Source organism: Antedon bifida, chromosome 9, assembly GCF_963402885.1.
Source record: "Antedon bifida chromosome 9, ecAntBifi1.1, whole genome shotgun sequence".
In the NCBI taxonomy this organism is placed as follows: Eukaryota; Metazoa; Echinodermata; class Crinoidea; order Comatulida; family Antedonidae; genus Antedon; species Antedon bifida.
The window spans coordinates 12222202-12249295 of NC_136234.1; the positions used below are offsets into that span (position 1 = coordinate 12222202).

The 27094-nt window shown below is 36.9% G+C and overlaps 1 protein-coding gene and 57 non-coding genes across 58 annotated transcripts in view; 21 read left to right on the forward strand and 37 right to left on the reverse strand.

The window, feature by feature from the left end:
* Positions 1-27094, forward strand: part of LOC144852175 (adenylate cyclase type 10-like) — a 117601-nt gene that overhangs the window by 33697 nt on the left and 56810 nt on the right. Inside the window, exon 23 of the mRNA XM_078709926.1 lies at positions 2377-2584. Coding sequence (XP_078566052.1) covers positions 2377-2584 — 208 coding nt within the window. The remainder of the gene's footprint in view (positions 1-2376; positions 2585-27094) is intronic.
* Trnay-gua (transfer RNA tyrosine (anticodon GUA)) lies at positions 255-340 on the forward strand. The gene is given in 2 exon segments: positions 255-291; positions 305-340. It is a non-coding gene; the product is annotated as a tRNA-Tyr (tRNA).
* On the forward strand, positions 534-619 carry Trnay-gua (transfer RNA tyrosine (anticodon GUA)). Its single transcript is given in 2 exon segments — positions 534-570; positions 584-619. It is a non-coding gene; the product is annotated as a tRNA-Tyr (tRNA).
* On the forward strand, positions 1034-1119 carry Trnay-gua (transfer RNA tyrosine (anticodon GUA)). Its single transcript is given in 2 exon segments — positions 1034-1070; positions 1084-1119. It is a non-coding gene; the product is annotated as a tRNA-Tyr (tRNA).
* Positions 12866-12962, forward strand: Trnay-gua (transfer RNA tyrosine (anticodon GUA)). Its single transcript has 2 exons — positions 12866-12902; positions 12927-12962. It is a non-coding gene; the product is annotated as a tRNA-Tyr (tRNA).
* Positions 13111-13182, forward strand: Trnae-uuc (transfer RNA glutamic acid (anticodon UUC)). Its single transcript has one exon. It is a non-coding gene; the product is annotated as a tRNA-Glu (tRNA).
* Positions 13475-13546, reverse strand: Trnak-uuu (transfer RNA lysine (anticodon UUU)). The gene has a single exon. It is a non-coding gene; the product is annotated as a tRNA-Lys (tRNA).
* Trnay-gua (transfer RNA tyrosine (anticodon GUA)) lies at positions 13675-13771 on the forward strand. The gene is made up of 2 exons: positions 13675-13711; positions 13736-13771. It is a non-coding gene; the product is annotated as a tRNA-Tyr (tRNA).
* Positions 13899-13970, reverse strand: Trnae-cuc (transfer RNA glutamic acid (anticodon CUC)). The gene has a single exon. It is a non-coding gene; the product is annotated as a tRNA-Glu (tRNA).
* Trnay-gua (transfer RNA tyrosine (anticodon GUA)) lies at positions 14419-14508 on the forward strand. Its single transcript is given in 2 exon segments — positions 14419-14455; positions 14473-14508. It is a non-coding gene; the product is annotated as a tRNA-Tyr (tRNA).
* Trnae-cuc (transfer RNA glutamic acid (anticodon CUC)) lies at positions 14624-14695 on the reverse strand. Its single transcript has one exon. It is a non-coding gene; the product is annotated as a tRNA-Glu (tRNA).
* Trnae-uuc (transfer RNA glutamic acid (anticodon UUC)) lies at positions 14944-15020 on the reverse strand. Its single transcript has one exon. It is a non-coding gene; the product is annotated as a tRNA-Glu (tRNA).
* Trnay-gua (transfer RNA tyrosine (anticodon GUA)) lies at positions 15149-15245 on the forward strand. Its single transcript has 2 exons — positions 15149-15185; positions 15210-15245. It is a non-coding gene; the product is annotated as a tRNA-Tyr (tRNA).
* On the reverse strand, positions 15374-15445 carry Trnae-cuc (transfer RNA glutamic acid (anticodon CUC)). The gene has a single exon. It is a non-coding gene; the product is annotated as a tRNA-Glu (tRNA).
* On the reverse strand, positions 15694-15765 carry Trnae-uuc (transfer RNA glutamic acid (anticodon UUC)). The gene has a single exon. It is a non-coding gene; the product is annotated as a tRNA-Glu (tRNA).
* On the forward strand, positions 15893-15989 carry Trnay-gua (transfer RNA tyrosine (anticodon GUA)). Its single transcript has 2 exons — positions 15893-15929; positions 15954-15989. It is a non-coding gene; the product is annotated as a tRNA-Tyr (tRNA).
* Trnae-cuc (transfer RNA glutamic acid (anticodon CUC)) lies at positions 16118-16189 on the reverse strand. Its single transcript has one exon. It is a non-coding gene; the product is annotated as a tRNA-Glu (tRNA).
* Positions 16440-16511, reverse strand: Trnae-cuc (transfer RNA glutamic acid (anticodon CUC)). The gene has a single exon. It is a non-coding gene; the product is annotated as a tRNA-Glu (tRNA).
* On the reverse strand, positions 16763-16834 carry Trnae-uuc (transfer RNA glutamic acid (anticodon UUC)). Its single transcript has one exon. It is a non-coding gene; the product is annotated as a tRNA-Glu (tRNA).
* Positions 16962-17058, forward strand: Trnay-gua (transfer RNA tyrosine (anticodon GUA)). Its single transcript has 2 exons — positions 16962-16998; positions 17023-17058. It is a non-coding gene; the product is annotated as a tRNA-Tyr (tRNA).
* Trnae-cuc (transfer RNA glutamic acid (anticodon CUC)) lies at positions 17187-17258 on the reverse strand. The gene has a single exon. It is a non-coding gene; the product is annotated as a tRNA-Glu (tRNA).
* On the reverse strand, positions 17508-17579 carry Trnae-cuc (transfer RNA glutamic acid (anticodon CUC)). Its single transcript has one exon. It is a non-coding gene; the product is annotated as a tRNA-Glu (tRNA).
* Positions 17828-17899, reverse strand: Trnae-uuc (transfer RNA glutamic acid (anticodon UUC)). The gene has a single exon. It is a non-coding gene; the product is annotated as a tRNA-Glu (tRNA).
* Trnay-gua (transfer RNA tyrosine (anticodon GUA)) lies at positions 18027-18123 on the forward strand. Its single transcript has 2 exons — positions 18027-18063; positions 18088-18123. It is a non-coding gene; the product is annotated as a tRNA-Tyr (tRNA).
* On the reverse strand, positions 18252-18323 carry Trnae-cuc (transfer RNA glutamic acid (anticodon CUC)). Its single transcript has one exon. It is a non-coding gene; the product is annotated as a tRNA-Glu (tRNA).
* Positions 18574-18645, reverse strand: Trnae-cuc (transfer RNA glutamic acid (anticodon CUC)). The gene has a single exon. It is a non-coding gene; the product is annotated as a tRNA-Glu (tRNA).
* Trnae-uuc (transfer RNA glutamic acid (anticodon UUC)) lies at positions 18897-18968 on the reverse strand. The gene has a single exon. It is a non-coding gene; the product is annotated as a tRNA-Glu (tRNA).
* On the forward strand, positions 19096-19192 carry Trnay-gua (transfer RNA tyrosine (anticodon GUA)). Its single transcript has 2 exons — positions 19096-19132; positions 19157-19192. It is a non-coding gene; the product is annotated as a tRNA-Tyr (tRNA).
* Trnae-cuc (transfer RNA glutamic acid (anticodon CUC)) lies at positions 19321-19392 on the reverse strand. Its single transcript has one exon. It is a non-coding gene; the product is annotated as a tRNA-Glu (tRNA).
* Positions 19642-19713, reverse strand: Trnae-cuc (transfer RNA glutamic acid (anticodon CUC)). The gene has a single exon. It is a non-coding gene; the product is annotated as a tRNA-Glu (tRNA).
* Trnae-uuc (transfer RNA glutamic acid (anticodon UUC)) lies at positions 19962-20033 on the reverse strand. Its single transcript has one exon. It is a non-coding gene; the product is annotated as a tRNA-Glu (tRNA).
* Trnay-gua (transfer RNA tyrosine (anticodon GUA)) lies at positions 20163-20259 on the forward strand. Its single transcript has 2 exons — positions 20163-20199; positions 20224-20259. It is a non-coding gene; the product is annotated as a tRNA-Tyr (tRNA).
* Positions 20387-20458, reverse strand: Trnae-cuc (transfer RNA glutamic acid (anticodon CUC)). The gene has a single exon. It is a non-coding gene; the product is annotated as a tRNA-Glu (tRNA).
* Positions 20707-20778, reverse strand: Trnae-uuc (transfer RNA glutamic acid (anticodon UUC)). The gene has a single exon. It is a non-coding gene; the product is annotated as a tRNA-Glu (tRNA).
* On the forward strand, positions 20907-21003 carry Trnay-gua (transfer RNA tyrosine (anticodon GUA)). The gene is made up of 2 exons: positions 20907-20943; positions 20968-21003. It is a non-coding gene; the product is annotated as a tRNA-Tyr (tRNA).
* Trnae-cuc (transfer RNA glutamic acid (anticodon CUC)) lies at positions 21132-21203 on the reverse strand. The gene has a single exon. It is a non-coding gene; the product is annotated as a tRNA-Glu (tRNA).
* On the reverse strand, positions 21452-21523 carry Trnae-uuc (transfer RNA glutamic acid (anticodon UUC)). The gene has a single exon. It is a non-coding gene; the product is annotated as a tRNA-Glu (tRNA).
* Positions 21772-21843, reverse strand: Trnae-cuc (transfer RNA glutamic acid (anticodon CUC)). Its single transcript has one exon. It is a non-coding gene; the product is annotated as a tRNA-Glu (tRNA).
* On the reverse strand, positions 22054-22125 carry Trnae-uuc (transfer RNA glutamic acid (anticodon UUC)). The gene has a single exon. It is a non-coding gene; the product is annotated as a tRNA-Glu (tRNA).
* Trnay-gua (transfer RNA tyrosine (anticodon GUA)) lies at positions 22255-22351 on the forward strand. Its single transcript has 2 exons — positions 22255-22291; positions 22316-22351. It is a non-coding gene; the product is annotated as a tRNA-Tyr (tRNA).
* On the reverse strand, positions 22479-22550 carry Trnae-cuc (transfer RNA glutamic acid (anticodon CUC)). Its single transcript has one exon. It is a non-coding gene; the product is annotated as a tRNA-Glu (tRNA).
* Trnae-uuc (transfer RNA glutamic acid (anticodon UUC)) lies at positions 22799-22870 on the reverse strand. Its single transcript has one exon. It is a non-coding gene; the product is annotated as a tRNA-Glu (tRNA).
* Trnay-gua (transfer RNA tyrosine (anticodon GUA)) lies at positions 22999-23095 on the forward strand. The gene is made up of 2 exons: positions 22999-23035; positions 23060-23095. It is a non-coding gene; the product is annotated as a tRNA-Tyr (tRNA).
* Trnae-cuc (transfer RNA glutamic acid (anticodon CUC)) lies at positions 23224-23295 on the reverse strand. Its single transcript has one exon. It is a non-coding gene; the product is annotated as a tRNA-Glu (tRNA).
* Trnae-cuc (transfer RNA glutamic acid (anticodon CUC)) lies at positions 23544-23615 on the reverse strand. Its single transcript has one exon. It is a non-coding gene; the product is annotated as a tRNA-Glu (tRNA).
* Positions 23864-23935, reverse strand: Trnae-uuc (transfer RNA glutamic acid (anticodon UUC)). Its single transcript has one exon. It is a non-coding gene; the product is annotated as a tRNA-Glu (tRNA).
* Positions 24064-24160, forward strand: Trnay-gua (transfer RNA tyrosine (anticodon GUA)). Its single transcript has 2 exons — positions 24064-24100; positions 24125-24160. It is a non-coding gene; the product is annotated as a tRNA-Tyr (tRNA).
* Positions 24289-24360, reverse strand: Trnae-cuc (transfer RNA glutamic acid (anticodon CUC)). Its single transcript has one exon. It is a non-coding gene; the product is annotated as a tRNA-Glu (tRNA).
* Trnae-uuc (transfer RNA glutamic acid (anticodon UUC)) lies at positions 24609-24680 on the reverse strand. Its single transcript has one exon. It is a non-coding gene; the product is annotated as a tRNA-Glu (tRNA).
* Positions 24809-24905, forward strand: Trnay-gua (transfer RNA tyrosine (anticodon GUA)). Its single transcript has 2 exons — positions 24809-24845; positions 24870-24905. It is a non-coding gene; the product is annotated as a tRNA-Tyr (tRNA).
* On the reverse strand, positions 25021-25092 carry Trnae-cuc (transfer RNA glutamic acid (anticodon CUC)). The gene has a single exon. It is a non-coding gene; the product is annotated as a tRNA-Glu (tRNA).
* Trnae-cuc (transfer RNA glutamic acid (anticodon CUC)) lies at positions 25341-25412 on the reverse strand. Its single transcript has one exon. It is a non-coding gene; the product is annotated as a tRNA-Glu (tRNA).
* Trnae-uuc (transfer RNA glutamic acid (anticodon UUC)) lies at positions 25661-25732 on the reverse strand. Its single transcript has one exon. It is a non-coding gene; the product is annotated as a tRNA-Glu (tRNA).
* Positions 25861-25957, forward strand: Trnay-gua (transfer RNA tyrosine (anticodon GUA)). The gene is made up of 2 exons: positions 25861-25897; positions 25922-25957. It is a non-coding gene; the product is annotated as a tRNA-Tyr (tRNA).
* Positions 26086-26157, reverse strand: Trnae-cuc (transfer RNA glutamic acid (anticodon CUC)). Its single transcript has one exon. It is a non-coding gene; the product is annotated as a tRNA-Glu (tRNA).
* Positions 26406-26477, reverse strand: Trnae-uuc (transfer RNA glutamic acid (anticodon UUC)). Its single transcript has one exon. It is a non-coding gene; the product is annotated as a tRNA-Glu (tRNA).
* Trnae-cuc (transfer RNA glutamic acid (anticodon CUC)) lies at positions 26726-26797 on the reverse strand. The gene has a single exon. It is a non-coding gene; the product is annotated as a tRNA-Glu (tRNA).
* On the forward strand, positions 26925-27021 carry Trnay-gua (transfer RNA tyrosine (anticodon GUA)). Its single transcript has 2 exons — positions 26925-26961; positions 26986-27021. It is a non-coding gene; the product is annotated as a tRNA-Tyr (tRNA).

The window sequence follows — 27094 nt, forward strand, 5'->3', positions numbered from 1 at the left end:
ATCGTAAAAATCAGCACTGTTCCTTTGCATATGTAGCAACCTTAACTTGTCTTGTACCCATATTTTTAGATTAATAATTGTATTATGTTAGTAATACTGTGTGTTATATATGTGATGGAATAATTTTATACGCAACAGCCTTATGTTATGGATTTCTTATGAATACAAATTTTTTCTGTAAATTATTATTAAAGACAGTTAATAAGTAAAGGTAGGGTACTATTAATATTCATGAAAGCTGCTTGTATTTCCATCCCTCGATAGCTCAGTTGGTAGAGCGGAGGACTGTAGAGTTGTCATTGTTATCCTTAGGTCGCTGGTTCAAATCCGGCTCGAGGGACTGTTTTATTTTTTTGTTTGAAATTGTTTAAAAAAACGGTTTTTAAACAAGGCAATCGACATAATAGAAACAAATACAAACAATTTTTTAAATAAAAATGCTTACTGTTTAATTTGTAAATTATTATTAAAATCGGTTGTTAAATACTGGTAGGTGTACATTATATTTACAAAAGCCGCGTGCTGTATCATATCCCTCGATAGCTCAGTTGGTAGAGCGGAGGACTGTAGAGTTTTCACTGTTATCCTTAGGTCGCTGGTTCAAATCCGGCTCGAGGGAAAATTTGTTTTTATTTTCTGATTGACCGAAAAATGTACAGATTTTGTTATATTACGTTTCAAAATAGACTTACCAATGTATTTTTATTTTTAAGAAAAAATCCTCACATCAGGAATGGAACACATGCCGCGAGGGTTAGAATCCTAACCGCTAGACCATTATGACTATTGTAACCATTATCAACCTATAGTGTGTAATGATAAATTTAACTAGAAATCGTGTAGAAAAGTGCACCAAAAAAAAAAGCTTCAATACGGTTTGGAAGCCTTTCGAGCACAAAGTTATAGAACCGGAGATTATAGTATGATATTGATAACTTATTACTTAAGAAGATTTGTAAATTATTATCAAAAGCGGTTAATAAATACGGGTAGTTTTAAAATATATTTACAAAAGGCGCTTTGTGTATCGTATCCCTCGATAGCTCAGTTGGTAGAGCGGAGGACTGTAGAGTTGTCATTGTTATCCTTAGGTCGCTGGTTCAAATCCGGCTCGAGGGAAAATTTGTTTTTATTTTTTGAATAACCGAATAATGTACAAATAATAATTTATTCGTTATAGTAGCATTACCTATATCAACATAGTTTTATTTCATTTTTTTTATGTGAAAAAACCCAGTCTACATCACATTATTTAACGTAAATAAAAACATACAAAACAACATTGTTTCCAGTAACCTAAAAATAAGTCGCCCACAGAAGTGGGTAAAAAGAAAATAAAATGCAAGCAAAAAATATACTCCCCACCCGGGAATCGACCCCGCACCATATGGCACAAGCTGATGATCAGTTTGATTGTTAGCGATTACCTAGATTATGTAATAATATATTTGGAGCACAAAGTGCACTCACTACCAACAAGATAAGGCACAGAGTATTTTTAACATTTTGAGGGATTTTTAATTGCGCTTTTATTGGTCATGAGGAAGTCCAGCTTCCTAACCAGAACCACTGTACTCCATGTGACGTATTAATTGTTAGTTAATACCTGGTTAATAGCGTCCAATAAAAATTTAATTTTCATGGAATATACTTTCTTAATCTTTTGTTTGGTTAGGAAGGAAGTGGTATGGTAAGAATACCTCTAATGAGATTTAGGTGACTGACCCGATCAACCTAGTAGGCCTAGGCCCAATACGAAAAGAATCGTTTGTTTTTCATTATCATAATACCTTTTGGTCCATTATTAATTTACTACTTTACGCGTGTAAAATGCTTGACTGTAGGCCTACCTGACTGTTTTTGTTATCGAACTCTAGGTGTGTAGTAACGCCTAGGCACCATTGACTGAATAGTAGGCAACAGGGCGTTTTCTGTTAAACTTAATGAATGCGTTTAAGTTTTTATTGTCCAATTTAAAAATTAAATTTGTTTTTGTATACACTACATCAAAAAATACTATACAGAATATTATATAAGAATATACATCAATTATTCAATCAATCTAAAATGTTATGAATGAATGAATTAACTTTAACTCAACTTTCCTACATGAATTATGATTAAAATGTCTATAATATCCACCGTACGATAAATGTTAAAGTATTTTTCTATGAGGTGTTTTGAACTAGGCCTATTACTTTTGAACACTATATCCTATAATTATTATAACAATATATGCAGTACTGGGCTGAGAATCGGATGGCTAAAAAAAGTGGATTTAGACATTTTCACACTTCTCTCTGATCATAGTAAAGTATAATATAAATTGAGATTTTATTATAAATATTATGGTTTTTATTTTTTCAATTTTTACAGCATCGATGATTCTTTTGCTGACCGTATGGGGAATACTGAGAGTATACTAGATACTATTGACATGCGAGAGTGCGAGTGTCCACTCATACTCAACACAGTCTACCCTCAATTGGTCAGGCATTGGAGAGCAGCAGCTAACACAGAGAAAACAATACATTTTTTGGTAGAAGCCGGCAGTGCAGCCGTGACCACTGAAAATAACTTACAAGTAAGTGCAGGCCTAGTTGTTTACAGCCTTAGTCAAACTATAACCATGATATGATTGTTTTCTGCACTCTGGCAAAAATAACATAGTAAAGTAAGTAAAAAGAAATCATAGTATTAAAGTAGAATTCGATAGACAATAGCCATTGGTATAATTAAGAAGGAAAACATCACATCGTTACAGTAAGGAATATGCTTTAATTAGCGGTTATGCAATTCGTTCTACGACATAAAATAAGAAAGTCAACACAGGCGGTTTGCATGCAACCCGAAGATTTGTTAGGCGATATAGATGATGTGAGTGTTTTGAGTAGGCAATTTCAACCATACTGTGCTAATATCAGTGGTTCATCCAGGAATATGAAAATATGAGGCCAATAATTGCAACGAACCATCTACTGTATCTCAAGTTCGTGTCGTGTCGACTGTAGATGTTATGTATTTGTATGTTGTTGGTTTTGACAGCAATGAAAACGTGACCATCACCTGTCCCACAAAACCACAACAGTGTGGTAGTTGAGGATATAGTGCTATACCTAAAAACAACAGGTTTAACGAACATAGCATTTTTATGTCATAGATTAGAATATACCTTTCGGATATAGACTAGACTAATAATAATGTAGCCTATTATTCTTAGCGGATCATTAACAACAAAAATAAACCAGTAAAGTACAAGGGCACTCGTCGTGTTAATTCCAGTGTTTTAGTCGGGGGTTCCATTTTAGAAACGACTGAATTTAAGCGCTAATGTTAGCAACGACTGAATTTAAGCGCTAATGTTAGCAACGACTGAATTTAAGCGCTAATGTTAGAAACGACTGAATTTAAGCGCTAATGTTAGAAACGACTGAATTTAAGCGCTAATGTTAGCAACGACTGAATTTAAGCGCTAATGTTAGCAACGACTGAATTTAAGCGCTAATGTTAGCAACGACTGAATTTAAGCGCTAATGTTAGCAACGACTGACTTTAAGCGCTAATGTTAGAAACGACTGAATTTAAAGATGTATTGTCCCTTTGACTAATTCCAAAAAGATAAAAAATAACAGATTTCGAAAAAAGGTGGGTCATTTTGAAGTATCATAATAGTTATTAACTATCACCAAAAATTTGCCGAAAAAAAAATCATTTAACTGAAATACAGACGTTTTTTTGTTCAAAAAATACCTCTGACTTCCAGTCAAAGTTTTCGATCAAAACATACCCCATAATAAAACGCGCTTGTTTGGCTACTCTGTATGCATAATCATAAAACTTCCTCACGATCTGTGTGAAAATACCTTCTCAACCATGACGAGTTGTAAACAATCCTAATTAACAATCCTAATTAGCATATTACAAGTGTGACTCGTCAACACGGTTCTTTTAATTCAACTGTTTTATTAATTCACCGAGCGTAACGTAGTTTGCATAATTAGCAAATAACAAACAAAGATAATTAGCATATTAACATAACATATGTGATATCTTCCCTTTTCTAACAAAATAAATTTCTAAAGTTTTTTTAAAAAATTAATATCAAAAGTGACTTAGACACGATATATCACATTTCTCATAAATAAATAATCTTTACTTTTCCTTAAACATAAATTGTTTCTTAGATCACATTCATATGTTTCAAATTGTTTCTTAGATCACATTCATATGTTTCAAATTGTTTCTTAGATCACATTCATATGTTTTAAATTGTTTTTTAGATCACATTCATATGTTTCATACATTATAGGATGGTTTGAAAATAAACATGAAATGAAGTTAATTATTAATACATTTATTTATAATCCAATCGATCCGGTGGACGACTAACACGATCACTTCTACGTAAGGGTGGTGCTTCTGGTACCTTCTGCAAAGTTGGTACGCCCTTCTGCAAAGTATCCGGTTGTTGAGTGTTTAATAAATGTTGTCGATTCCGTCTGTACGACGTTCCATCTTCGGTCATCACTACATATGAACGGGGTAGCTCATGTTGCTTATCCACAACAGCAGGTTCCCATTGCCGTCCTTTCAATATTCTCACGTTGTCCCCTTTTCTTAATTTCGTCAATACACGTGTACCACGATCATAATATTTTGTCATAGATTGTTGACGTGACTGAAGGCAATCTCTAGCTCCGACAATAACTTGTGGTTGCAGCAATGTATGTGTAACTGGAAGTGTTGACCTTAACTTTCTGCTCATCAACAACTGAGCAGGAGAACAATTCAACCCTGCAATTGGTGAATCACGATAGTCTAGTAGAGCAAGATGAAAATCACTTCCCTCATCAACGGACTTCCTCATGAGTTGCTTAATGGTTTGGACGAAACGTTCAACTTGCCCATTACTTCTGGCATATGTCGGACTGGACGTCACTAAATCGAACCCCCACTGGTTAGCAAACTGTTTGAACTCGTAGCTAGCGAACGGCATGTTATCAGTCATTAATGTTTCAGGGATGCCATGTCTTGAGAATATGGATTTTAATTTTTTGATGATCGCTCCAGCCGTTTTGCTGGTAAGTGTAACTACTTCAGGGTATTTGGAAAAATAGTCAACTACAATAAGATGATCTCTGCCAGCGAATGTAAATATATCCGCGCCCAGCTTAGCCCATGGTCTCATAGGAACTTTATGTGGAATCATCGGCTCCCGTTGATTTCTACGCATAAACTTTACACAAACAGGGCATCTTGACACTGCTGATTCTATATCGCTGGTCATACCTGGCCAATACATAATAGACCTGGCCCTCGCCTTACACTTCTCCATCCCAAGGTGACTTTCATGAATTTTATTCAGCATATCTGCTCTCAATTGGCTAGGAACAATCAACTTCTCACCTAAAAACACAAGACCATCAATTTCATGTATCTCATCACGAAGATGCCAATACTGCCTAACTTGCTCCGGTGCACCCCATCTATGTTTAGGCCACCCGTTTTTGCATGTTAGGATTAGAGTTTGGAGTACCACATCTGCCTGTGTAGCTCGTATTGCTTCTTCAATTCTTGCTTTACTCATGGGCAATATTTCGTCTAGACTATGCACCCTATATTTCAACTGTTCAAGGGGTTGGGTATCACGATCAACCTTATCAGGATATGCTCTGCTGAGAGCATCAGCTATGTACATGTACTTTCCAGGAACATACTTAACATCAAGTTCATACTTTATCAATTTGAGCAGCATTTGTTGTATTCTAGGACTAGCTTTATGAAGTGGTTTACGTGTGATCGTTTCGAGTGGTTTATGGTCAGTGTGAACTTCAACAGCTCGGCCATATACATATTGGTGGTATTTGTGTATAGAAAAGCAGATCGCCAACATCTCCTTCTCGATTTGTGAGTAATTAACTTCAGCTGATGTTAACGACCTAGAGGCAAACGCAACCGGATGACCCTCTTGAAGCAAACAGCTTCCGAGCCCTGTGGATGATGCATCACATTGGATAATGGTTGGTTTCTGTGGATCAAAGAAACTTAAGACTGGTTTGCTACTAATCAACGCCTTTAACTGCCTCAGGGATTCTGCTTGTTCTGGACCCCAAAACCATGCAACATCTTTCTTGAGCAATTCCCGGAGAGGCGCACTCACATTGGACATATTAGGTATGAATTGTGAGAGATAATTAAGCATTCCCATTATACGTTGTAAGTCAGATTTACATTGTGGGTCAGGCATTTCTTTGATAACTCTAACCTTTTCTTCGTCTGGTTTCTGTCCATCGGCACTCACCACGTTTCCCATGAACACCAATTCAGACTGTTTATACTTGAGCTTGCTTCCATTGAATTTGGCATTGTTCGCTCTGGCCGTATCCATCACCCTCTGTATTGTTGCATTATGCTCTGCTTCACTACCTGTAGCTATAATCATATCATCAGATATTATGTGTACATTAGGTATATGACCAAATATTTGCTGGTTTCGTTTCTGTAACACCTCACTAGCACTGCAGATACCAAATGGCATTCTTAGAAAACTGTATCGTCCAAAGGGAGTATTGAATGTACATATATCTGCGCTAGCGTCAGTAAGAGGAACTTGCCAGTACGCATCTTTCTGGTCAAAGACAGTGAAAAGTGTTTTACCTGACAGGTGACTCACTACGTCCTTACCGGTCGGTATCATATGATGTTCACGTCTAATGGCCTTGTTCAAATCACGTGGATCCAAACACAACCTCAAGGATCCGTCTCGTTTCTCCACTATCACTAGGCTGTTGACCCAATCTGTTGGTTTGTCTGTCCGCTTAATCACACCCCTCTTCTCCATATCGTCAAGTTTCTCTTTCAGCTTGGTATGCAGACTAAGTGGCACCCTGCGGGGTGGATGGACTACTGGAGAAACACCACTTTTCAACTTGATGTCATAAGGATCTTGATATTTACCTAAACCTGTAAATACATCACGATTCTCTCGAATCAAAGAATCTTTAGTTAGTGCATGTACATATTTATTATTTATCACATTATCACTACACATCATATTGTTACCACGTTTGATCAGACCAAGCTCCCTACATGCTTTCAATCCAAGTATAGGTGGACCATCAACATTAGTAATAAAGAAGTCATAATCATTTTGAATGTTATCAACTTTTACATTTAGAGTAACTTTACCAATATGTTTTACAATTTCATCACTATAACTATATAGGTTAGTTTTAGAATGATATACTTTAATGTTCTTATGTCCTGGTAATTTTCTAAATGTTTCCAGTGGTATGCAGTTAACACCAGCTCCTGTGTCAAGCTTCATCTTTAACACATTACCTCCCACAAACACATCATAGAACCAAGCGTTCTTGTCATTGTTATCTCTTAGAGTGTCTATATAAAAGTACTCATTTTTATCTTCAACAGTTAAAGTGTCAATGTATAAGTCATTAGGATCACTTACACCTTCGGCAACAATATACTGCTCATCCATTGTATGTACAGCTCTGCCACGTCCACGACCGCGTCCTCGGGAAAAACGTTTGGTGCACACAGATTGAAAATGATTCAAACCCTTACACCCGTAGCATGTTTTACCATAAGCTGGACACTGACGAGGTAGATGTGAAGAACCGCACCTGCTACATTTAATTTTGGCTGCATCTGTAAACTGATGATTCTGTTGACCACTAACCCTTGGCTTATGTTTATGGAATTTGGTTTTTCTCAATGCATGAACCTTCGGCTTATAGTCACTCGCAACACCGGCCATTTCAAGCTCGCGTCTAGAACTCTCAAAAGTTCTCATTCGGTGTATCACAGTATCAAGTGTAGCGTTGCCATCATCGCCCATAACTTTCATTTTCATCACTGGATTTGTTACACTGAAGGAAAGCTTATCACGAATCGTACCGTCTTGATCCACAAATTTACAATTCACCGCCATTGTTCTTAAGTCATTCACAAACTCATCCAAACCCTGACCTTCGGGTCGTTCATATTGCCAATATTGCGCTCGTAACGCCATTATCGGGTCCCGTTTATTACAGTATTCATCATACTTCGACATTACTGTATCAAAATCATTATTGTCCTCTGCTGGGACATAACCTTCCTGACCCGGTTCACCTACAAGATCAGTGAACGTAAAGTTGTTGTAAATATCTAAGCCACGCCCTTCCAGTGTAGTAATTAAAATTGCTACCTTTATTTCACCACTTTTACGTGCACTGCCAGTCGCTTTCAGAAAGAATGTAAATCTCTGTTTCCACCTTTTCCAAGCAGCAGACACACTAGGACCATCAAATCGAAGGGTGGAGGCGGCTTAAATTTCAACGATTCCATTTTGAGTGAATTTCCACTATTCTGACACCATATTACAAGTGTGACTCGTCAACACGGTTCTTTTAATTCAACTGTTTTATTAATTCACCGAGCGTAACGTAGTTTGCATAATTAGCAAATAACAAACAAAGATAATTAGCATATTAACATAACATATGTGAGCTCTTTGAGGGCGCTGCACTGTGGCGACCAGAATTCTGGCAAATTTGTCTATAAGATTGTTCTTTTTCTCACTTTATGCACTCATTATATATATACTTTTCTGTCTGTACGTTTTTCTAGATGTTTTTAGGAACTTATATATGCGTCTGTCTTTTTCTGAGTTGTTTGTACACGCCGATTTCTGCATCAAATATGTCTAGGCCTAGGCCCCCTAGCTAGGCCTAGGCCTGTATCAATTGCAACATCCTACGCCAGGAATGAACTATTGCGGCTCAGGCGTCACGATAGCCCGAAACCTGAAGGCTATTGTCAGTTTCCACGGGAAGTCAAGTTGAGGAAAAGGGGTAAAGGTGGAGGTATTCGAAAGCGCCTTAGAAAACGTAAGTCTAAACCTCCACTTCCATCGATGATTTTAGGAAATGTGAGATCTCTGTCAAATAAAATCGACGAACTCCGAGCATGTTCTAAACACATGTTTGAATACAGAGAAGCTTCAGTGATGTGTTTCACAGAGACATGGCTTAATAATAATATTATTGACAGTGAATTAGTACTAAGTAATTTTGAATTAGCTAGAGCGGATAGAACTGTAGAGTCGGGGAAAAAACGAGGAGGAGGAGTATGTTTTTATATAAACAAAGCATGGTGTAGTAACTGGAGGATACGTGAACAACTCTGTACGCCGGATATAGAATTACTGACCATAAGTGCAAGACCCTTCTATCTACCACGAGAATTTTCTCAAATTTTCCTTACAGTGTGCTACATACACCCAAATGCAAATATTGATAATGCGAGTGAGACTATTTCCAGTACTGTTCACCGGTATGAAACAATGGCACCGGACGCTCCACAAATAATTCTAGGAGACTTCAACAAATGCACTTTGAAGGATGTGCTACCTACTTATGAACAAGCAATCTCTGTAGAAACAAGAGGCAGTGCTACACTGGACTTATGCTACTGCAATGTGAAAAAAGCATACACAAGCAAAATCTGTTCAAAACTTGGAAATTCTGATCATAACAATATACATATTATGCCAAAATACAAGACAAAATTAAAACAGTCAAAACCAGTAGTTATACAACAGCAGTTGTGGAGTACAGAGGTGGTTGAAAAGTTGCGTGGCTGTCTAGCATGTACTGATTGGGATAGTATGCTCGATGACGATGATACTCTTGATGTAAGGGTATCTACAATCTCAGCATACATATCCTTTTGTGTTGATATGGTTATACCTAAAGTAACAAAAAAGATGTATGCAAATGAAAAACCATGGATCTCTAACCAACTAAGGAAACTGTTACAAGATAAGCGTATAGCGCATAGAGGAAAAGATACTCCTAAAGTCAAGGAAATTCAAAAGGAAATAAACAAGTGTATAAAAAATAGCAAACTGAAATACAAAAAAACACTAGAAAATAAATTTAAAGACAAAAATCCTAAAGCAGCATGGAAAGCAATTAAAACACTAACCGGCTACAAAGAAACCATATTGCGTGTACATGGAAGTGAGAACTTCGCTAATGACTTAAACAACTTTTTCTGTCGTTTTGAATCCGAGATATTAGTTACCAAAAATGAAAATGAAGACACAGAAATCCGCGAAAATGAGACTTCATTAGTAAACAATGCAGTCATAAATGTAGTTGATGTGCGTAATGTATTCGCCAAAGTAAAGCCTGGTAAAAGTACTGGCCCTGATGGAATTGGAAATCGTGTTATTAAATACTGCAACCAAGAGTTGGCACCGATATATACCAAACTTTTTAATGAGAGTTTAGCAAGTGGTACAGTGCCCAATCAATGGAAAACGGCCTGTATCTCACCAATTCCTAAGATAAAAAATCCCAAGGAACTTAATGACTATAGGCCAATAGCTATCACATCCAATGTTGGTAAGTGCCTAGAAAAGATTGTACTTAGGCAGTTGCTTGATCAGACGAAATTTTTTCTCGATCCTCTCCAATTTGCCTATCAGAGTAATAGAAGTGTTGAAGATGCTGTGCTCTTCCACTTACATAATATTTACCAACATTTAGATGTGCCTAAATCATATGTAAGATGTTTGTATATAGATTTTTCTAGTGCTTTTAATACCGTTGAACCTGGTTCATTAGTATGCAAACTTAAAGAAATGAACGTAAACGACACATTGACTTCATGGATATATAATTTCTTAACAAATAGGTTCCAGTATGTTAAACTAAACGGTATTTTATCTGATAAAAGAACTGTTAGCATTGGCACGCCACAAGGGTCTGTTATCTCCCCAATGTTGTTTTCACTGTTCACCAGCAGTTTCAGAGCCAATTCAAATGAATGTTGTATAGTAAAATATGCAGATGACACAGTCATCACTGGATACATTACTGGCAATGATGAAACAAGCTATAGACAACTAGGATGTGATTTTTATCACTGGTGCTGCAATAACAACCTGAAACTAAACATAAAGAAAACAAAAGAAATGCAAATTGATTTTAGGAAAATTAAAGAACCCTTAGAACCTCTGATTATAAATGAAAATGAGATAGAAGTAGTAAATGAGTACAAATATCTGGGTTGTATAATTGACAATAAGCTAAATTGGATAAATAATGTAAATAAAGCCACATGCAAAGCCAACCAAAGGATGTTTATTTTAAGAAAAATGAAGTACCTACAAATTGACAAAACCATACTTAAATTGTTTTATAACTCTGTAATTCTCAGTGTAATACTTTTTTGTAATGTTTGTTTTTATGGTAATACAATGCAAAAAGATAAAATTAAACTTAATCGAATAGGAAATAGAGCAATTAGACTAGTAGGAGAGCGCTTACCTGATGTTGAATCCTTGTATAAAGAAAATGTGTTAAAAAAAGTAAAAAGTATCATTGATGATGAAACACATCCTCTTCACAAACAATTTGCTCTCATGAATTCTGGCATAAGACTACGTGCACTTAATACCAAAACAAAACGGTTTAGGTGCTCGTTTGTACCTAATGCTATACACTTATATAACTCCAGAGTACAAAGATAAAATGTAACCGCTTTTGTTTATTTTTATAGCTCACACATGTAATTTTAATGCTTTTATATAAACTTTAAGTCATCGTTAGTGCAATATAATAATAAATCATATAATATAATTAAATAATAATAATTTTTATCTAATTTTAACAATTTTTAGCCTCTTAACTTTTTGTGTGTGTTTTTGTAAATTGTATTTTATATTTTTGTATTTTGCCAGTTTTCAAATCACATTTCTGTTTTTTAAATGGACAATAAAGTATATATGACTATATGCATAATGCGTACTCGTGGTTTGAAATCTTTGTTTACTTTCGCTCGCGACGATTTTCCAGACGAAATGTAATCAAACTAATTTACCTGTTAATTACGTAAACTTGTTGCTTTTGGCTCGAATTTTCGACTTAAAGTGAATAACTTTAATATTACTTTGATATGGCCAATTTAAATTTAGAATATTTTGACCTTCATTTTTTTGTGTTTCAAGGGACAATACATCTTTAACCGATAATATGTTCGTGTTTATCATGGAACACGATTAATTATGCATTGGTATCCTTAGGTCGGTGGTTCAAATCCGGCTCGAGGGAATATTTTTATTGCCATTTTCTTTTGTTTTCCATTGATAATGAATTTTTAAAAGAGTTTACAGTCTTGGCGTAACTTACCCATTCTTGTTTATTTCAAACAAAATCTAATAGACAAGAAATAAAATAATTTTCCACACCGGGAATCGAACCCGGGCGCGGCGGGAATCCTAACCACTAGACCATATGGGAAAACTTGAGAAACCCCTAAATTTAAGTGCTACTAGGTGTTCCTGTTTATCATGGAACACTATTCATTTATCAGTACATTTTATTGAAACAAACATTCCATAATAGGCTACGATCAACGCGAGAGAGACACCACCCTCGATAGCTCAGTTGGTAGAGCGGAGGACTGTAGAGTTAAATAATTGGTATCATTAGGTCTCTGGTTCAAATCCGGCTCGAGTGAATATTTGTATTCCCATTTTCTTTTGTTTTTCATTGATAATGAATTTTGAAAAGATTTTTCAGTCTTGGGATAATTTACCCATTCTTGATTATTTCAAATAAAATATTATAGGCCTAGACAAGAAATAAAATAATTTCCCACATCGGGAATCGAACCCGGGCCGTGGCGGTGAAAACGCCGAATCCTAACCACTAGACTATATGGGAAAACTTGAGAAGCCCCTAAATTTAAGCGCTAATATTGGTGTTCGTGTTTGGAACACGATTCATTATCAGTACATTTGATTGAAACAAACATTCCATAATTGGCTACGATCAACGAAAGAGAGATACCACCCTCGATAGCTCAGTTGGTAGAGCGGAGGACTGTAGAGTTAATTAATTGATGATGATGATATCCTTAGGTCGCTGGTTCAAATCCGGCTCGAGGGAATATTTTTTTCCCCATTTTCTTTTGTTTTCCATTGATAATGAATTTTTAACAGATTTTACAGTCTTGGGATAACTTACCTATTCTTTTAGGTAAGTTCCAAACACGAACACCAATATTAGCGCTTAAATTTAGGGGCTCCTCAAGTTTTCCCATATGGTCTAGTGGTTAGGATTCGGCGTTTTCACCGCCGCGGCCCGGGTTCGATTCCCGGTGTGGGAAATTATTTTATTTCTTGTCTAGGCCTATAATATTTTATTTGAAATAATCAAGAATGGGTAAATTATCCCAATACTGTAAAATCTTTTCAAAATTCATTATCAATGAAAAACAAAGGAAAATTAATTATGCATTGGTATCCTTAGGTCGCTGGTTCAAATCCGACTCGAGGGAAGATTTGTATTCCCATTTCCTTTTTTTTTTATTGATAATGATTTTTGAAAAAATTTTACAGTCTTGGGATAATTTACCTATTCTATTTCAGATAATTATTATAGACAAGAATTAAAATAATTTCCCACACCGGGAATCGAACCCGGGCCGCGGCGGTAAAAACGCCGAATCCTAACCACTAGACTATATGGGAAAACTTGAGAAGCCCCTAAATTTAAGCGCTAATATTGGTGTTCGTGTTTGGAACACGATTCATTATCAGAACATTTGATTGAAACAAACATTCCATAATTGGCTACGATCAACGAAAGAGAGATACCACCCTCGATAGCTCAGTTGGTAGAGCGGAGGACTGTAGTGTTAATTAATTGATGATGATGATATCCTTAGGTCGCTGGTTCAAATACGGCTCGAGGGAATATTTTTTCCCCATTTTCTTTTGTTTTCCATTGATAATGAATTTTTAAAAGATTTTACAGTCTTGGGATAACTTACCTATTCTTTTTTATTTCAAACAGAATCGAATAGACAATAAATAAAATAATTTCCCACACCGGGAATCGAACCCGGGCCGCGGCGGTGAGAGCGCCGAATCCTAACCACTAGACCATATGGGAACACGTGAGGAACCCAAAATTTAAGTGCTAATGTTGTTGTTCATGTTTATCATTGTACACGATTAATTATGCATTGGTATCCTTAGGTCGCTGGTTCAAATCCGACTCGAGGTAAGATTTGTATTCCCATTTTCCTTTGTTTTTCATTGATAATGAATTTTTAAAAGATTTTACAGTATTGGGATAATTTACCCATTCTTGATTATTTCAAATAAAATATTATAGGCCTAGACAAGAAATAAAATAATTTCCCACACCGGGCATCGAACCCGGGCCGCGGCGGTGAAAAGGCCGAATCCTAACCACTAGAGCATATGGGAAAACTTGAGAAGCCCCTAAATTTAAGCGCTAATATTGGTGTTCGTGTTTGGAACACGATTCATTATCAGTACATTTGATTGAAACAAACATTCCATAATAGGCTACGATCAACGAAAGAGAGACACCACCCTCGATAGCTCAGTTGGTAGAGCGGAGGACTGTATTAATTGATTATGATGATATCCTTAGGTCGCTGGTTCAAATCCGGCTCGTTGGAAGATTTTTATTCCCATTTTCCTTTGTTTGAAAAGATTTTACAGTATTGGGATAATTTACCCATTCTTGATTATTTCAAATAAAATATTATAGGCCTAGACAAGAAATAAAATAATTTCCGACACCGGGAATCGAACCCGGGCCGCGGCGGTGAGAGCGCCGAATCCTAACCACTAGACCATATGGGAACACTTGAGGAACCCAAAATTTAAGCGCTAATGTTGTTGTTCATGTTTATCATGGTACACGATTAATTATGCATTGGTATCCTTAGGTCGCTGGTTCAAATCCGACTCGTGGGAAGATTTTTATTCCCATTTTCCTTTGTTTTCCATTGATAATGAATTTTGAAAAGATTTTACAGTATTGGGATAATTTACCCATTCTTGATTATTTCAAATAAAATATTATAGGCCTAGACAAGAAATAAAATAATTTCCCACACCGGGAATCGAACCCGGGCCGCGGCGGTGAAAACGCCGAATCCTAACCTAACCACTAGACCATATGGGAAAACTTGAGAAGCCCCTAAATTTAAGCGCTAATATTGGTGTTCGTGTTTGGAACACGATTCATTATCAGTACATTTGATTGAAACAAACATTCCATAATAGGCTACGATCAACGAAAGAGAGACACCACCCTCGATAGCTCAGTTGGTAGAGCGGAGGACTGTAGAGTTAATTAATTGATTATGATGATATCCTTATCCCGCTGGTTCAAATCCGGCTCAAGGGAATATTTTTATTCCCATTTTCTTTGTTTTCCATTGATAATGAATTTTTAAAAGATTTTACAGTCTTGTGATAACTTACCTATTCTTTTTTTATTTCAAACAGAATCGAATAGACAATAAATATAATATTTTCCCATACCGGGAATCGAACCCGGGCCGCGGCGGTGAGAGCGCCGAATCCTAACCACTAGACCATATGGGAACACTTGAGGAACCCAAAATTTAAGCGCTAATGTTGTTGTTCATGTTTATCATGGTACACGATTAATTATGCATTGGTATCCTTAGGTCGCTGGTTCAAATCCGACTCGTGGGAAGATTTTTATTCCCATTTTCCTTTGTTTTCCATTGATAATGAATTTTGAAAAGATTTTACAGTATTGGGATAATTTACCCATTCTTGATTATTTCAAATAAAATATTATAGGCCTAGACAAGAAATAAAATAATTTCCCACACCGGGAATCGAACCCGGGCCGCGGCGGTGAAAACGCCGAATCCTAACCACTAGACCATATGGGAAACTTGAGAAGCCCCTAAATTTAAGCGCTAATATTGGTGTTCGTGTTTGGAACACGATTCATTATCAGTACATTTGATTGAAACAAACATTCCATAATAGGCTACGATCAACGAAAGAGAGACACCACCCTCGATAGCTCAGTTGGTAGAGCGGAGGACTGTAGAGTTAATTAATTGATTATGATGATATCCTTAGGTCGCTGGTTCAAATCCGGCTCGAGGGAATATTTTTATTCCCATTTTCTTTGTTTTCCATTGATAATGAATTTTTAAAAGATTTTACAGTCTTGTGATAACTTACCTATTCTTTTTTTATTTCAAACAGAATCGAATAGACAATAAATAAAATATTTTCCCATACCGGGAATCGAACCCGGGCCGCGGCGGTGAGAGCGCCGAATCCTAACCACTAGACCATATGGGAACACTTGAGGAACCCAAAATTTAAGCGCTAATGTTGTTGTTCATGTTTATCATGGTACACGATTAATTATGCATTGGTATCCTTAGGTCGCTGGTTCAAATCCGACTCGAGGGAAGATTTTTATTCCCATTTTCCTTTGTTTTCCATTGATAATGAATTTTGAAAAGATTTTACAGTATTGGGATAATATTTACCCATTCTTGATTATTTCAAATAAAATATTATAGGCCTAGACAAGAAATAAAATAATTTCCCACACCGGGAATCGAACCCGGGCCGCGGCGGTGAGAGCGCCGAATCCTAACCACTAAACCATATGGGAACACTTGAGGAACCCAAAATTTAAGCGCTAATGTAATTGTTGTTCATGTTTATCATGGTACACGATTAATTATGCATTGGTATCCTTAGGTCGCTGGTTCAAATCCGACTCGTGGGAAGATTTTTATTCCCATTTTCCTTTGTTTTCCATTGATAATGAATTTTGAAAAGATTTTACAGTATTGGGATAATTTACCCATTCTTGATTATTTCAAATAAAATATTATAGGCCTAGACAAGAAATAAAATAATTTCCCACACCGGGAATCGAACCCGGGCCGCGGCGGTGAAAACGCCGAATCCTAACCACTAGACCATATGGGAAACTTGAGAAGCCCCTAAATTTAAGCGCTAATATTGGTGTTCGTGTTTGGAACACGATTCATTATCAGTACATTTGATTGAAACAAACATTCCATAATAGGCTACGATCAACGAAAGAGAGACACCACCCTCGATAGCTCAGTTGGTAGAGCGGAGGACTGTAGAGTTAATTAATTGATTATGATGATATCCTTAGGTCGCTGGTTCAAATCCGGCTCGAGGGAATATTTTTATTCCCATTTTCTTTGTTTTCCATTGATAATGAATTTTTAAAAGATTTTACAGTCTTGTGATAACTTACCTATTCTTTTTTTATTTCAAACAGAATCGAATAGACAATAAATAAAATATTTTCCCATACCGGGAATCGAACCCGGGCCGCGGCGGTGAGAGCGCCGAATCCTAACCACTAGACCATATGGGAACACTTGAGGAACCCAAAATTTAAGCGCTAATGTTGTTGTTCATGTTTATCATGGTACACGATTAATTTATGCATTGGTATCCTTAGGTCGCTGGTTCAAATCCGACTCGTGGGAAGATTTTTATTCCCATTTTCCTTTGTTTTCCATTGATAATGAATTTTGAAAAGATTTTACAGTATTGGGATAATTTACCCATTCTTCATTATTTCAAATAAAATATTATAGGCCTAGACAAGAAATAAAATAATTTCCCACACCGGGAATCGAACCCGGGCCGCGGCGGTGAGAGCGCCGAATCCTAACCACTAGACCATATGGGAACACTTGAGGAACCCAAAATTTAAGCGCTAATGTTGTTGTTCATGTTTATCATGGTACACGATTAATTATGCATTGGTATCCTTAGGTCGCTGGTTCAAATCCGACTCGTGGGAAGATTTTTATTCCCATTTTCCTTTGTTTTCCATTGATAATGAATTTTGAAAAGATTTTACAGTATTGGGATAATTTACCCATTCTTGATTATTTCAAATAAAATATTATAGGCCTAGACAAGAAATAAAATAATTTCCCACACCGGGAATCGAACCCGGGCCGCGGCGGTGAAAACGCCGAATCCTAACCACTAGACCATATGGGAAACTTGAGAAGCCCCTAAATTTAAGCGCTAATATTGGTGTTCGTGTTTGGAACACGATTCATTATCAGTACATTTGATTGAAACAAACATTCCATAATAGGCTACGATCAACGAAAGAGAGACACCACCCTCGATAGCTCAGTTGGTAGAGCGGAGGACTGTAGAGTTAATTAATTGATTATGATGATATCCTTAGGTCGCTGGTTCAAATCCGGCTCGAGGGAATATTTTTATTCCCATTTTCTTTGTTTTCCATTGATAATGAATTTTTAAAAGATTTTACAGTCTTGTGATAACTTACCTATTCTTTTTTTATTTCAAACAGAATCGAATAGACAATAAATAAAATATTTTCCCATACCGGGAATCGAACCCGGGCCGCGGCGGTGAGAGCGCCGAATCCTAACCACTAGACCATATGGGAACACTTGAGGAACCCAAAATTTAAGCGCTAATGTTGTTGTTCATGTTTATCATGGTACACGATTAATTATGCATTGGTATCCTTAGGTCGCTGGTTCAAATCCGACTCGAGGGAAGATTTTTATTCCCATTTTCCTTTGTTTTCCATTGATAATGAATTTTGAAAAGATTTTACAGTATTGGGATAATATTTACCCATTCTTGATTATTTCAAATAAAATATTATAGGCCTAGACAAGAAATAAAATAATTTCCCACACCGGGAATCGAACCCGGGCCGCGGCGGTGAGAGCGCCGAATCCTAACCACTAAACCATATGGGAACACTTGAGGAACCCAAAATTTAAGCGCTAATGTAATTGTTGTTCATGTTTATCATGGTACACGATTAATTATGCATTGGTATCCTTAGGTCGCTGGTTCAAATCCGACTCGTGGGAAGATTTTTATTCCCATTTTCCTTTGTTTTCCATTGATAATGAATTTTGAAAAGATTTTACAGTATTGGGATAATTTACCCATTCTTGATTATTTCAAATAAAATATTATAGGCCTAGACAAGAAATAAAATAATTTCCCACACCGGGAATCGAACCCGGGCCGCGGCGGTGAAAACGCCGAATCCTAACCACTAGACCATATGGGAAACTTGAGAAGCCCCTAAATTTAAGCGCTAATATTGGTGTTCGTGTTTGGAACACGATTCATTATCAGTACATTTGATTGAAACAAACATTCCATAATAGGCTACGATCAACGAAAGAGAGACACCACCCTCGATAGCTCAGTTGGTAGAGCGGAGGACTGTAGAGTTAATTAATTGATTATGATGATATCCTTAGGTCGCTGGTTCAAATCCGGCTCGAGGGAATATTTTTATTCCCATTTTCTTTGTTTTCCATTGATAATGAATTTTTAAAAGATTTTACAGTCTTGTGATAACTTACCTATTCTTTTTTTATTTCAAACAGAATCGAATAGACAATAAATAAAATATTTTCCCATACCGGGAATCGAACCCGGGCCGCGGCGGTGAGAGCGCCGAATCCTAACCACTAGACCATATGGGAACACTTGAGGAACCCAAAATTTAAGCGCTAATGTTGTTGTTCATGTTTATCATGGTACACGATTAATTTATGCATTGGTATCCTTAGGTCGCTGGTTCAAATCCGACTCGTGGGAAGATTTTTATTCCCATTTTCCTTTGTTTTCCATTGATAATGAATTTTGAAAAGATTTTACAGTATTGGGATAATTTACCCATTCTTCATTATTTCAAATAAAATATTATAGGCCTAGACAAGAAATAAAATAATTTCCCACACCGGGAATCGAACCCGGGCCGCGGCGGTGAGAGCGCCGAATCCTAACCACTAGACCATATGGGAACACTTGAGGAACCCAAAATTTAAGCGCTAATGTTGTTGTTCATGTTTATCATGGTACACGATTAATTATGCATTGGTATCCTTAGGTCGCTGGTTCAAATCCGACTCGTGGGAAGATTTTTATTCCCATTTTCCTTTGTTTTCCATTGATAATGAATTTTAAAAAGATTTTACAGTATTGGGATAATTTACCCATTCTTGATTATTTCAAATAAAATATTATAGGCCTAGACAAGAAATAAACTAATTTCCCACACCGGGAATCGAACCCGGGCAGCGGCGGTGAAAACGCCGAATCCTAACCACTAGACCATATGGGAAAACTTGAGAAGCCCCCTAAATTTAAGCGCTAATATTGGTGTTCGTGTTTGGAACACGATTCATTATCAGTACATTTGATTGAAACAAACATTCCATAATAGGCTACGATCAACGGAAGAGAGACACCACCCTCGATAGCTCAGTTGGTAGAGCGGAGGACTGTAGAGTTAATTAATTGAATATGATGATATCCTTAGGTCGCTGGTTCAAATCCGGCTCGAGGGAATATTTTTATTCCCATTTTCTTTGTTTTCCATTGATAATGAATTTTTAAAAGATTTTACAGTCTTGGGATAACTTACCTATTCTTTTTTATTTCAAACAGAATCGAATAGACAATAAATAAAATAATTTCCCATACCGGGAATCGAACCCGGGCCGCGGCGGTGAGAGCGCCGAATCCTAACCACTAGACCATATGGGAACACTTGAGGAACCCAAAATTTAAGCGCTAATGTTGTTGTTCATGTTTATCATGGTACACGATTAATTATGCATTGGTATCCTTAGGTCGCTGGTTCAAATCCGACTCGTGGGAAGATTTTTATTCCCATTTTCCTTTGTTTTCCATTGATAATGAATTTTGAAAAGATTTTACAGTATTGGGATAATTTACCCATTCTTGATTATTTCAAATAAAATATTATAGGCCTATACAAGAAATAAAATAATTTCCCACACCGGGAATCGAACCCGGGCCGCGGCGGTGAAAACGCCGAATCCTAACCACTAGACCATATGGGAAAACTTGAGAAGCCCCTAAATTTAAGCGCTAATATTGGTGTTCGTGTTTGGAACACGATTCATTATCAGTACATTTGATTGAAACAAACATTCCATAATAGGCTACGATCAACGAAAGAGAGACACCACCCTCGATAGCTCAGTTGGTAGAGCGGAGGACTGTAGAGTTAATTAATTGATTATGATGATATCCTTAGGTCGCTGGTTCAAATCCGGCTCGAGGGAATATTTTTATTCCCATTTTCTTTGTTTTCCATTGATAATGAATTTTTAAAAGATTTTACAGTCTTGTGATAACTTACCTATTCTTTTTTTATTTCAAACAGAATCGAATAGACAATAAATAAAATATTTTCCCATACCGGGAATCGAACCCGGGCCGCGGCGGTGAGAGCGCCGAATCCTAACCACTAGACCATATGGGAACACTTGAGGAACCCAAAATTTAAGCGCTAATGTTGTTGTTCATGTTTATCATGGTACACGATTAATTATGCATTGGTATCCTTAGGTCGCTGGTTCAAATCCGACTCGTGGGAAGATTTTTATTCCCATTTTCCTTTGTTTTCCATTGATAATGAATTTTAAAAAGATTTTACAGTATTGGGATAATTTACCCATTCTTGATTATTTCAAATAAAATATTATAGGCCTAGACAAGAAATAAAATAATTTCCCACACCGGGAATCGAACCCGGGCCGCGGCGGTGAAAACGCCGAATCCTAACCACTAGACCATATGGGAACACTTGAGGAACCCAAAATTTAAGCGCTAATGTTGTTGTTCATGTTTATCATGGTACATGATTAATTATGCATTGGTATCCTTAGGTCGCTGGTTCAAATCCGACTCGTGGGAAGATTTTTATTCCCATTTTCCTTTGTTTTCCATTGATAATGAATTTTAAAAAGATTTTACAGTATTGGGATAATTTACCCATTCTTGATTATTTCAAATAAAATATTATAGGCCTAGACAATAAATAAAATAATTTCCGACACCGGGAATCGAACCCGGGCCGCGGCGGTGAGAGCGCCGAATCCTAACCACTAGACCATATGGGAACACTTGAGGAACCCAAAATTTAAGCGCTAATGTTGTTGTTCATGTTTATAATGGTACATGATTAATTATGCATTGGTATTTGCATTCCCATTTTCCTTTGTTTTTCATTGATAATGAATTTTGAAAAGATTTTACAGTATTGGGATAATTTACCCATTCTTGATTATTTCAAATAAAATATTATAGGCCTAGACAAGAAATAAACTAATTTCCCACACCGGGAATCGAACCCGGGCAGCGGCGGTGAAAACGCCGAATCCTAACCACTAGACCATATGGGAAAACTTGAGAAGCCCCCTAAATTTAAGCCCTAATATTGGTGTTCGTGTTTGGAACACGATTCATTATCAGTACATTTGATTGAAACAAACATTCCATAATAGGCTACGATCAACGGAAGAGAGACACCACCCTCGATAGCTCAGTTGGTAGAGCGGAGGACTGTAGAGTTAATTAATTGAATATGATGATATCCTTAGGTCGCTGGTTCAAATCCGGCTCGAGGGAATATTTTTATTCCCATTTTCTTTGTTTTCCATTGATAATGAATTTTTAAAAGATTTTACAGTCTTGGGATAACTTACCTATTCTTTTTTATTTCAAACAGAATCGAATAGACAATAAATAAAATAATTTCCCATACCGGGAATCGAACCCGGGCCGCGGCGGTGAGAGCGCCGAATCCTAACCACTAGACCATATGGGAACACTTGAGGAACCCAACATTTAAGCGCTAATGTTGTTGTTCATGTTTATCATGGTACACGATTAATTATGCATTGGTATCCTTAGGTCGCTGGTTCAAATCCGACTCGTGGGAAGATTTTTATTCCCATTTTCCTTTGTTTTCCATTGATAATGAATTTTGAAAAGATTTTACAGTATTGGGATAATTTACCCATTCTTGATTATTTCAAATAAAATATTATAGGCCTATACAAGAAATAAAATAATTTCCCACACCGGGAATCGAACCCGGGCCGCGGCGGTGAAAACGCCGAATCCTAACCACTAGGCCATATGGGAAAACTTGAGAAGCCCCTAAATTTAAGCGCTAATATTGGTGTTCGTGTTTGGAACACGATTCATTATCAGTACATTTGATTGAAACAAACATTCCATAATAGGCTACGATCAACGAAAGAGAGACACCACCCTCGATAGCTCAGTTGGTAGAGCGGAGGACTGTAGAGTTAATTAATTGATTATGATGATATCCTTAGGTCGCTGGTTCAAATCCGGCTCGAGGGAATATTTTTATTCCCATTTTCTTTGTTTTCCATTGATAATGAATTTTTAAAAGATTTTACAGTCTTGTGATAACTTACCTATTCTTTTTTTATTTCAAACAGAATCGAATAGACAATAAATAAAATATTTTCCCATACCGGGAATCGAACCCGGGCCGCGGCGGTGAGAGCGCCGAATCCTAACCACTAGACCATATGGGAACACTTGAGGAACCCAAAATTTAAGCGCTAATGTTGTTGTTCATGTTTATCATGGTACACGATTAATTATGCATTGGTATCCTTAGGTCGCTGGTTCAAATCCGACTCGTGGGAAGATTTTTATTCCCATTTTCCTTTGTTTTCCATTGATAATGAATTTTAAAAAGATTTTACAGTATTGGGATAATTTACCCATTCTTGATTATTTCAAATAAAATATTATAGGCCTAGACAAGAAATAAAATAATTTCCCACACCGGGAATCGAACCCGGGCCGCGGCGGTGAGAGCGCCGAATCCTAACCACTAGACCATATGGGAACACTTGAGGAACCCAAAATTTAAGCGCTAATGTTGTTGTTCATGTTTATCATGGTACACGATTAATTATGCATTGGTATCCTTAGGTCGCTGGTTCAAATCCGACTCGTGGGAAGATTTTTATTCCCATTTTCCTTTGTTTTCCATTGGTAATGAATTTTGAAAAGATTTTACAGTATTGGGATAATTTACCCATTCTTGATTATTTCAAATAAAATATTATAGGCCTAGACAAGAAATAAAATAATTTCCCACACCGGGAATCGAACCCGGGCCGCGGCGGTGAAAACGCCGAATCCTAACCACTAGACCATATGGGAAAACTTGAGAAGCCCCTAAATTTAAGCGCTAATATTGGTGTTCGTGTTTGGAACACGATTCATTATCAGTACATTTGATTGAAACAAACATTCCATAATAGGCTACGATCAACGAAAGAGAGACACCACCCTCGATAGCTCAGTTGGTAGAGCGGAGGACTGTAGAGTTAATTAATTGATTATGATGATATCCTTAGGTCGCTGGTTCAAATCCGGCTCGAGGGAATATTTTTATTCCCATTTTCTTTGTTTTCCATTGATAATGAATTTTTAAAAGATTTTACAGTCTTGTGATAACTTACCTATTCTTTTTTTATTTCAAACAGAATCGAATAGACAATAAATAAAATATTTTCCCATACCGGGAATCGAACCCGGGCCGCGGCGGTGAGAGCGCCGAATCCTAACCACTAGACCATATGGGAACACTTGAGGAATCCAAAATTTAAGCGCTAATGTTGTTGTTCATGTTTATCATGGTACACGATTAATTATGCATTGGTATCCTTAGGTCGCTGGTTCAAATCCGACTCGTGGGAAGATTTTTATTCCCATTTTCCTTTGTTTTCCATTGATAATGAATTTTAAAAAGATTTTACAGTATTGGGATAATTTACCCATTCTTGATTATTTCAAATAAAATATTATAGGCCTAGACAAGAAATAAAATAATTTCCCACACCGGGAATCGAACCCGGGCCGCGGCGGTGAAAACGCCGAATCCTAACCACTAGACCATATGGGAAAACTTGAGAAGCCCCTAAATTTAAGCGCTAATATTGGTGTTCGTGTTTGGAACACGATTCATTATCAGTACATTTGATTGAAACAAACATTCCATAATAGGCTACGATCAACGAAAGAGAGACACCACCCTCGATAGCTCAGTTGGTAGAGCGGAGGACTGTAGAGTTAATTAATTGATTATGATGATATCCTTAGGTCGCTGGTTCAAATCCGGCTCGAGGGAATATTTTTATTCCCATTTTCTTTGTTTTCCATTGATAATGAATTTTTAAAAGATTTTACAGTCTTGTGATAACTTACCTATTCTTTTTTTATTTCAAGACAATAAATAAAATATTTTCCCATACCGGGAATCGAACCCGGGCCGCGGCGGTGAGAGCGCCGAATCCTAACCACTAGACCATATGGGAACACTTGAGGAACCCAAAATTTAAGCGCTAATGTTGTTGTTCATGTTTATCATGGTACACGATTAATTATGCATTGGTATCCTTAGGTCGCTGGTTCAAATCCGACTCGTGGGAAGATTTTTATTCCCATTTTCCTTTGTTTTCCATTGATAATGAATTTTAAAAAGATTTTACAGTATTGGGATAATTTACCCATTCTTGATTATTTCAAATAAAATATTATAGGCCTAGACAAGAAATAAAATAATTTCCCACACCGGGAATCGAACCCGGGCCGCGGCGGTGAGAGCGCCGAATCCTAACCACTAGACCATATGGGAACACTTGAGGAACCCAAAATTTAAGCGCTAATGTTGTTGTTCATGTTTATCATGGTACACGATTAATTATGCATTGGTATCCTTAGGTCGCTGGTTCAAATCCGACTCGTGGGAAGATTTTTATTCCCATTTTCCTTTGTTTTCCATTGGTAATGAATTTTGAAAAGATTTTACAGTATTGGGATAATTTACCCATTCTTGATTATTTCAAATAAAATATTATAGGCCTAGACAAGAAATAAAATAATTTCCCACACCGGGAATCGAACCCGGGCCGCGGCGGTGAAAACGCCGAATCCTAACCACTAGACCATATGGGAAAACTTGAGAAGCCCCTAAATTTAAGCGCTAATATTGGTGTTCGTGTTTGGAACACGATTCATTATCAGTACATTTGATTGAAACAAACATTCCATAATAGGCTACGATCAACGAAAGAGAGACACCACCCTCGATAGCTCAGTTGGTAGAGCGGAGGACTGTAGAGTTAATTAATTGATTATGATGATATCCTTAGGTCGCTGGTTCAAATCCGGCTCGAGGGAATATTTTTATTCCCATTTTCTTTGTTTTCCATTGATAATGAATTTTTAAAAGATTTTACAGTCTTGTGATAACTTACCTATTCTTTTTTTATTTCAAACAGAATCGAATAGACAATAAATAAAATATTTTCCCATACCGGGAATCGAACCCGGGCCGCGGCGGTGAGAGCGCCGAATCCTAACCACTAGACCATATGGGAACACTTGAGGAACCCAAAATTTAAGCGCTAATGTTGTTGTTCATGTTTATCATGGTACACGATTAATTATGCATTGGTATCCTTAGGTCGCTGGTTCAAATCCGACTCGTGGGAAGATTTTTATTCCCATTTTCCTTTGTTTTCCATTGATAATGAATTTTGAAAAGATTTTACAGTATTGGGATAATTTACCCATTCTTGATTATTTCAAATAAAATATTATAGGCCTAGACAAGAAATAAAATAATTTCCCACACCGGGAATCGAACCCGGGCAGCGGCGGTGAAAACGCCGAATCCTAACCACTAGACCATATGGGAACACTTGAGGATCCCAAAATTTAAGCGCTAATGTTGTTGTTCATGTTTATAATGGTACATGATTAATTATGCATTGGTATTCTTAGGTCGCTGGTTCAAATCCGACTCGAGGGAAGATTTGTATTCCCATTTTCCTTTGTTTTCCATTGATAATGAATTTTGAAAAGATTTCACAGTATTGGGATAATTTACCCATTCTTGATTATTTCAAATAAAATATTATAGGCCTAGACAAGAAATAAAATAATTTCCCACACCGGGAATCGAACCCGGGCCGCGGCGGTGAGAGCGCCGAATCCTAACCACTAGACCATATGGGAACACTTGAGGAACCCAAAATTTAAGCGCTAATATTGGTGTTCGTGTTTGGAACACGATTCATTATCAGTACATTTGATTGAAACAAACATTCCATAATAGGCTACGATCAACGGAAGAGAGACACCACCCTCGATAGCTCAGTTGGTAGAGCGGAGGACTGTAGAGTTAATTAATTGAATATGATGATATCCTTAGGTCGCTGGTTCAAATCCGGCTCGAGGGAATATTTTTATTCCCATTTTCTTTGTTTTCCATTGATAATGAATTTTTAAAAGATTTTACAGTCTTGGGATAAC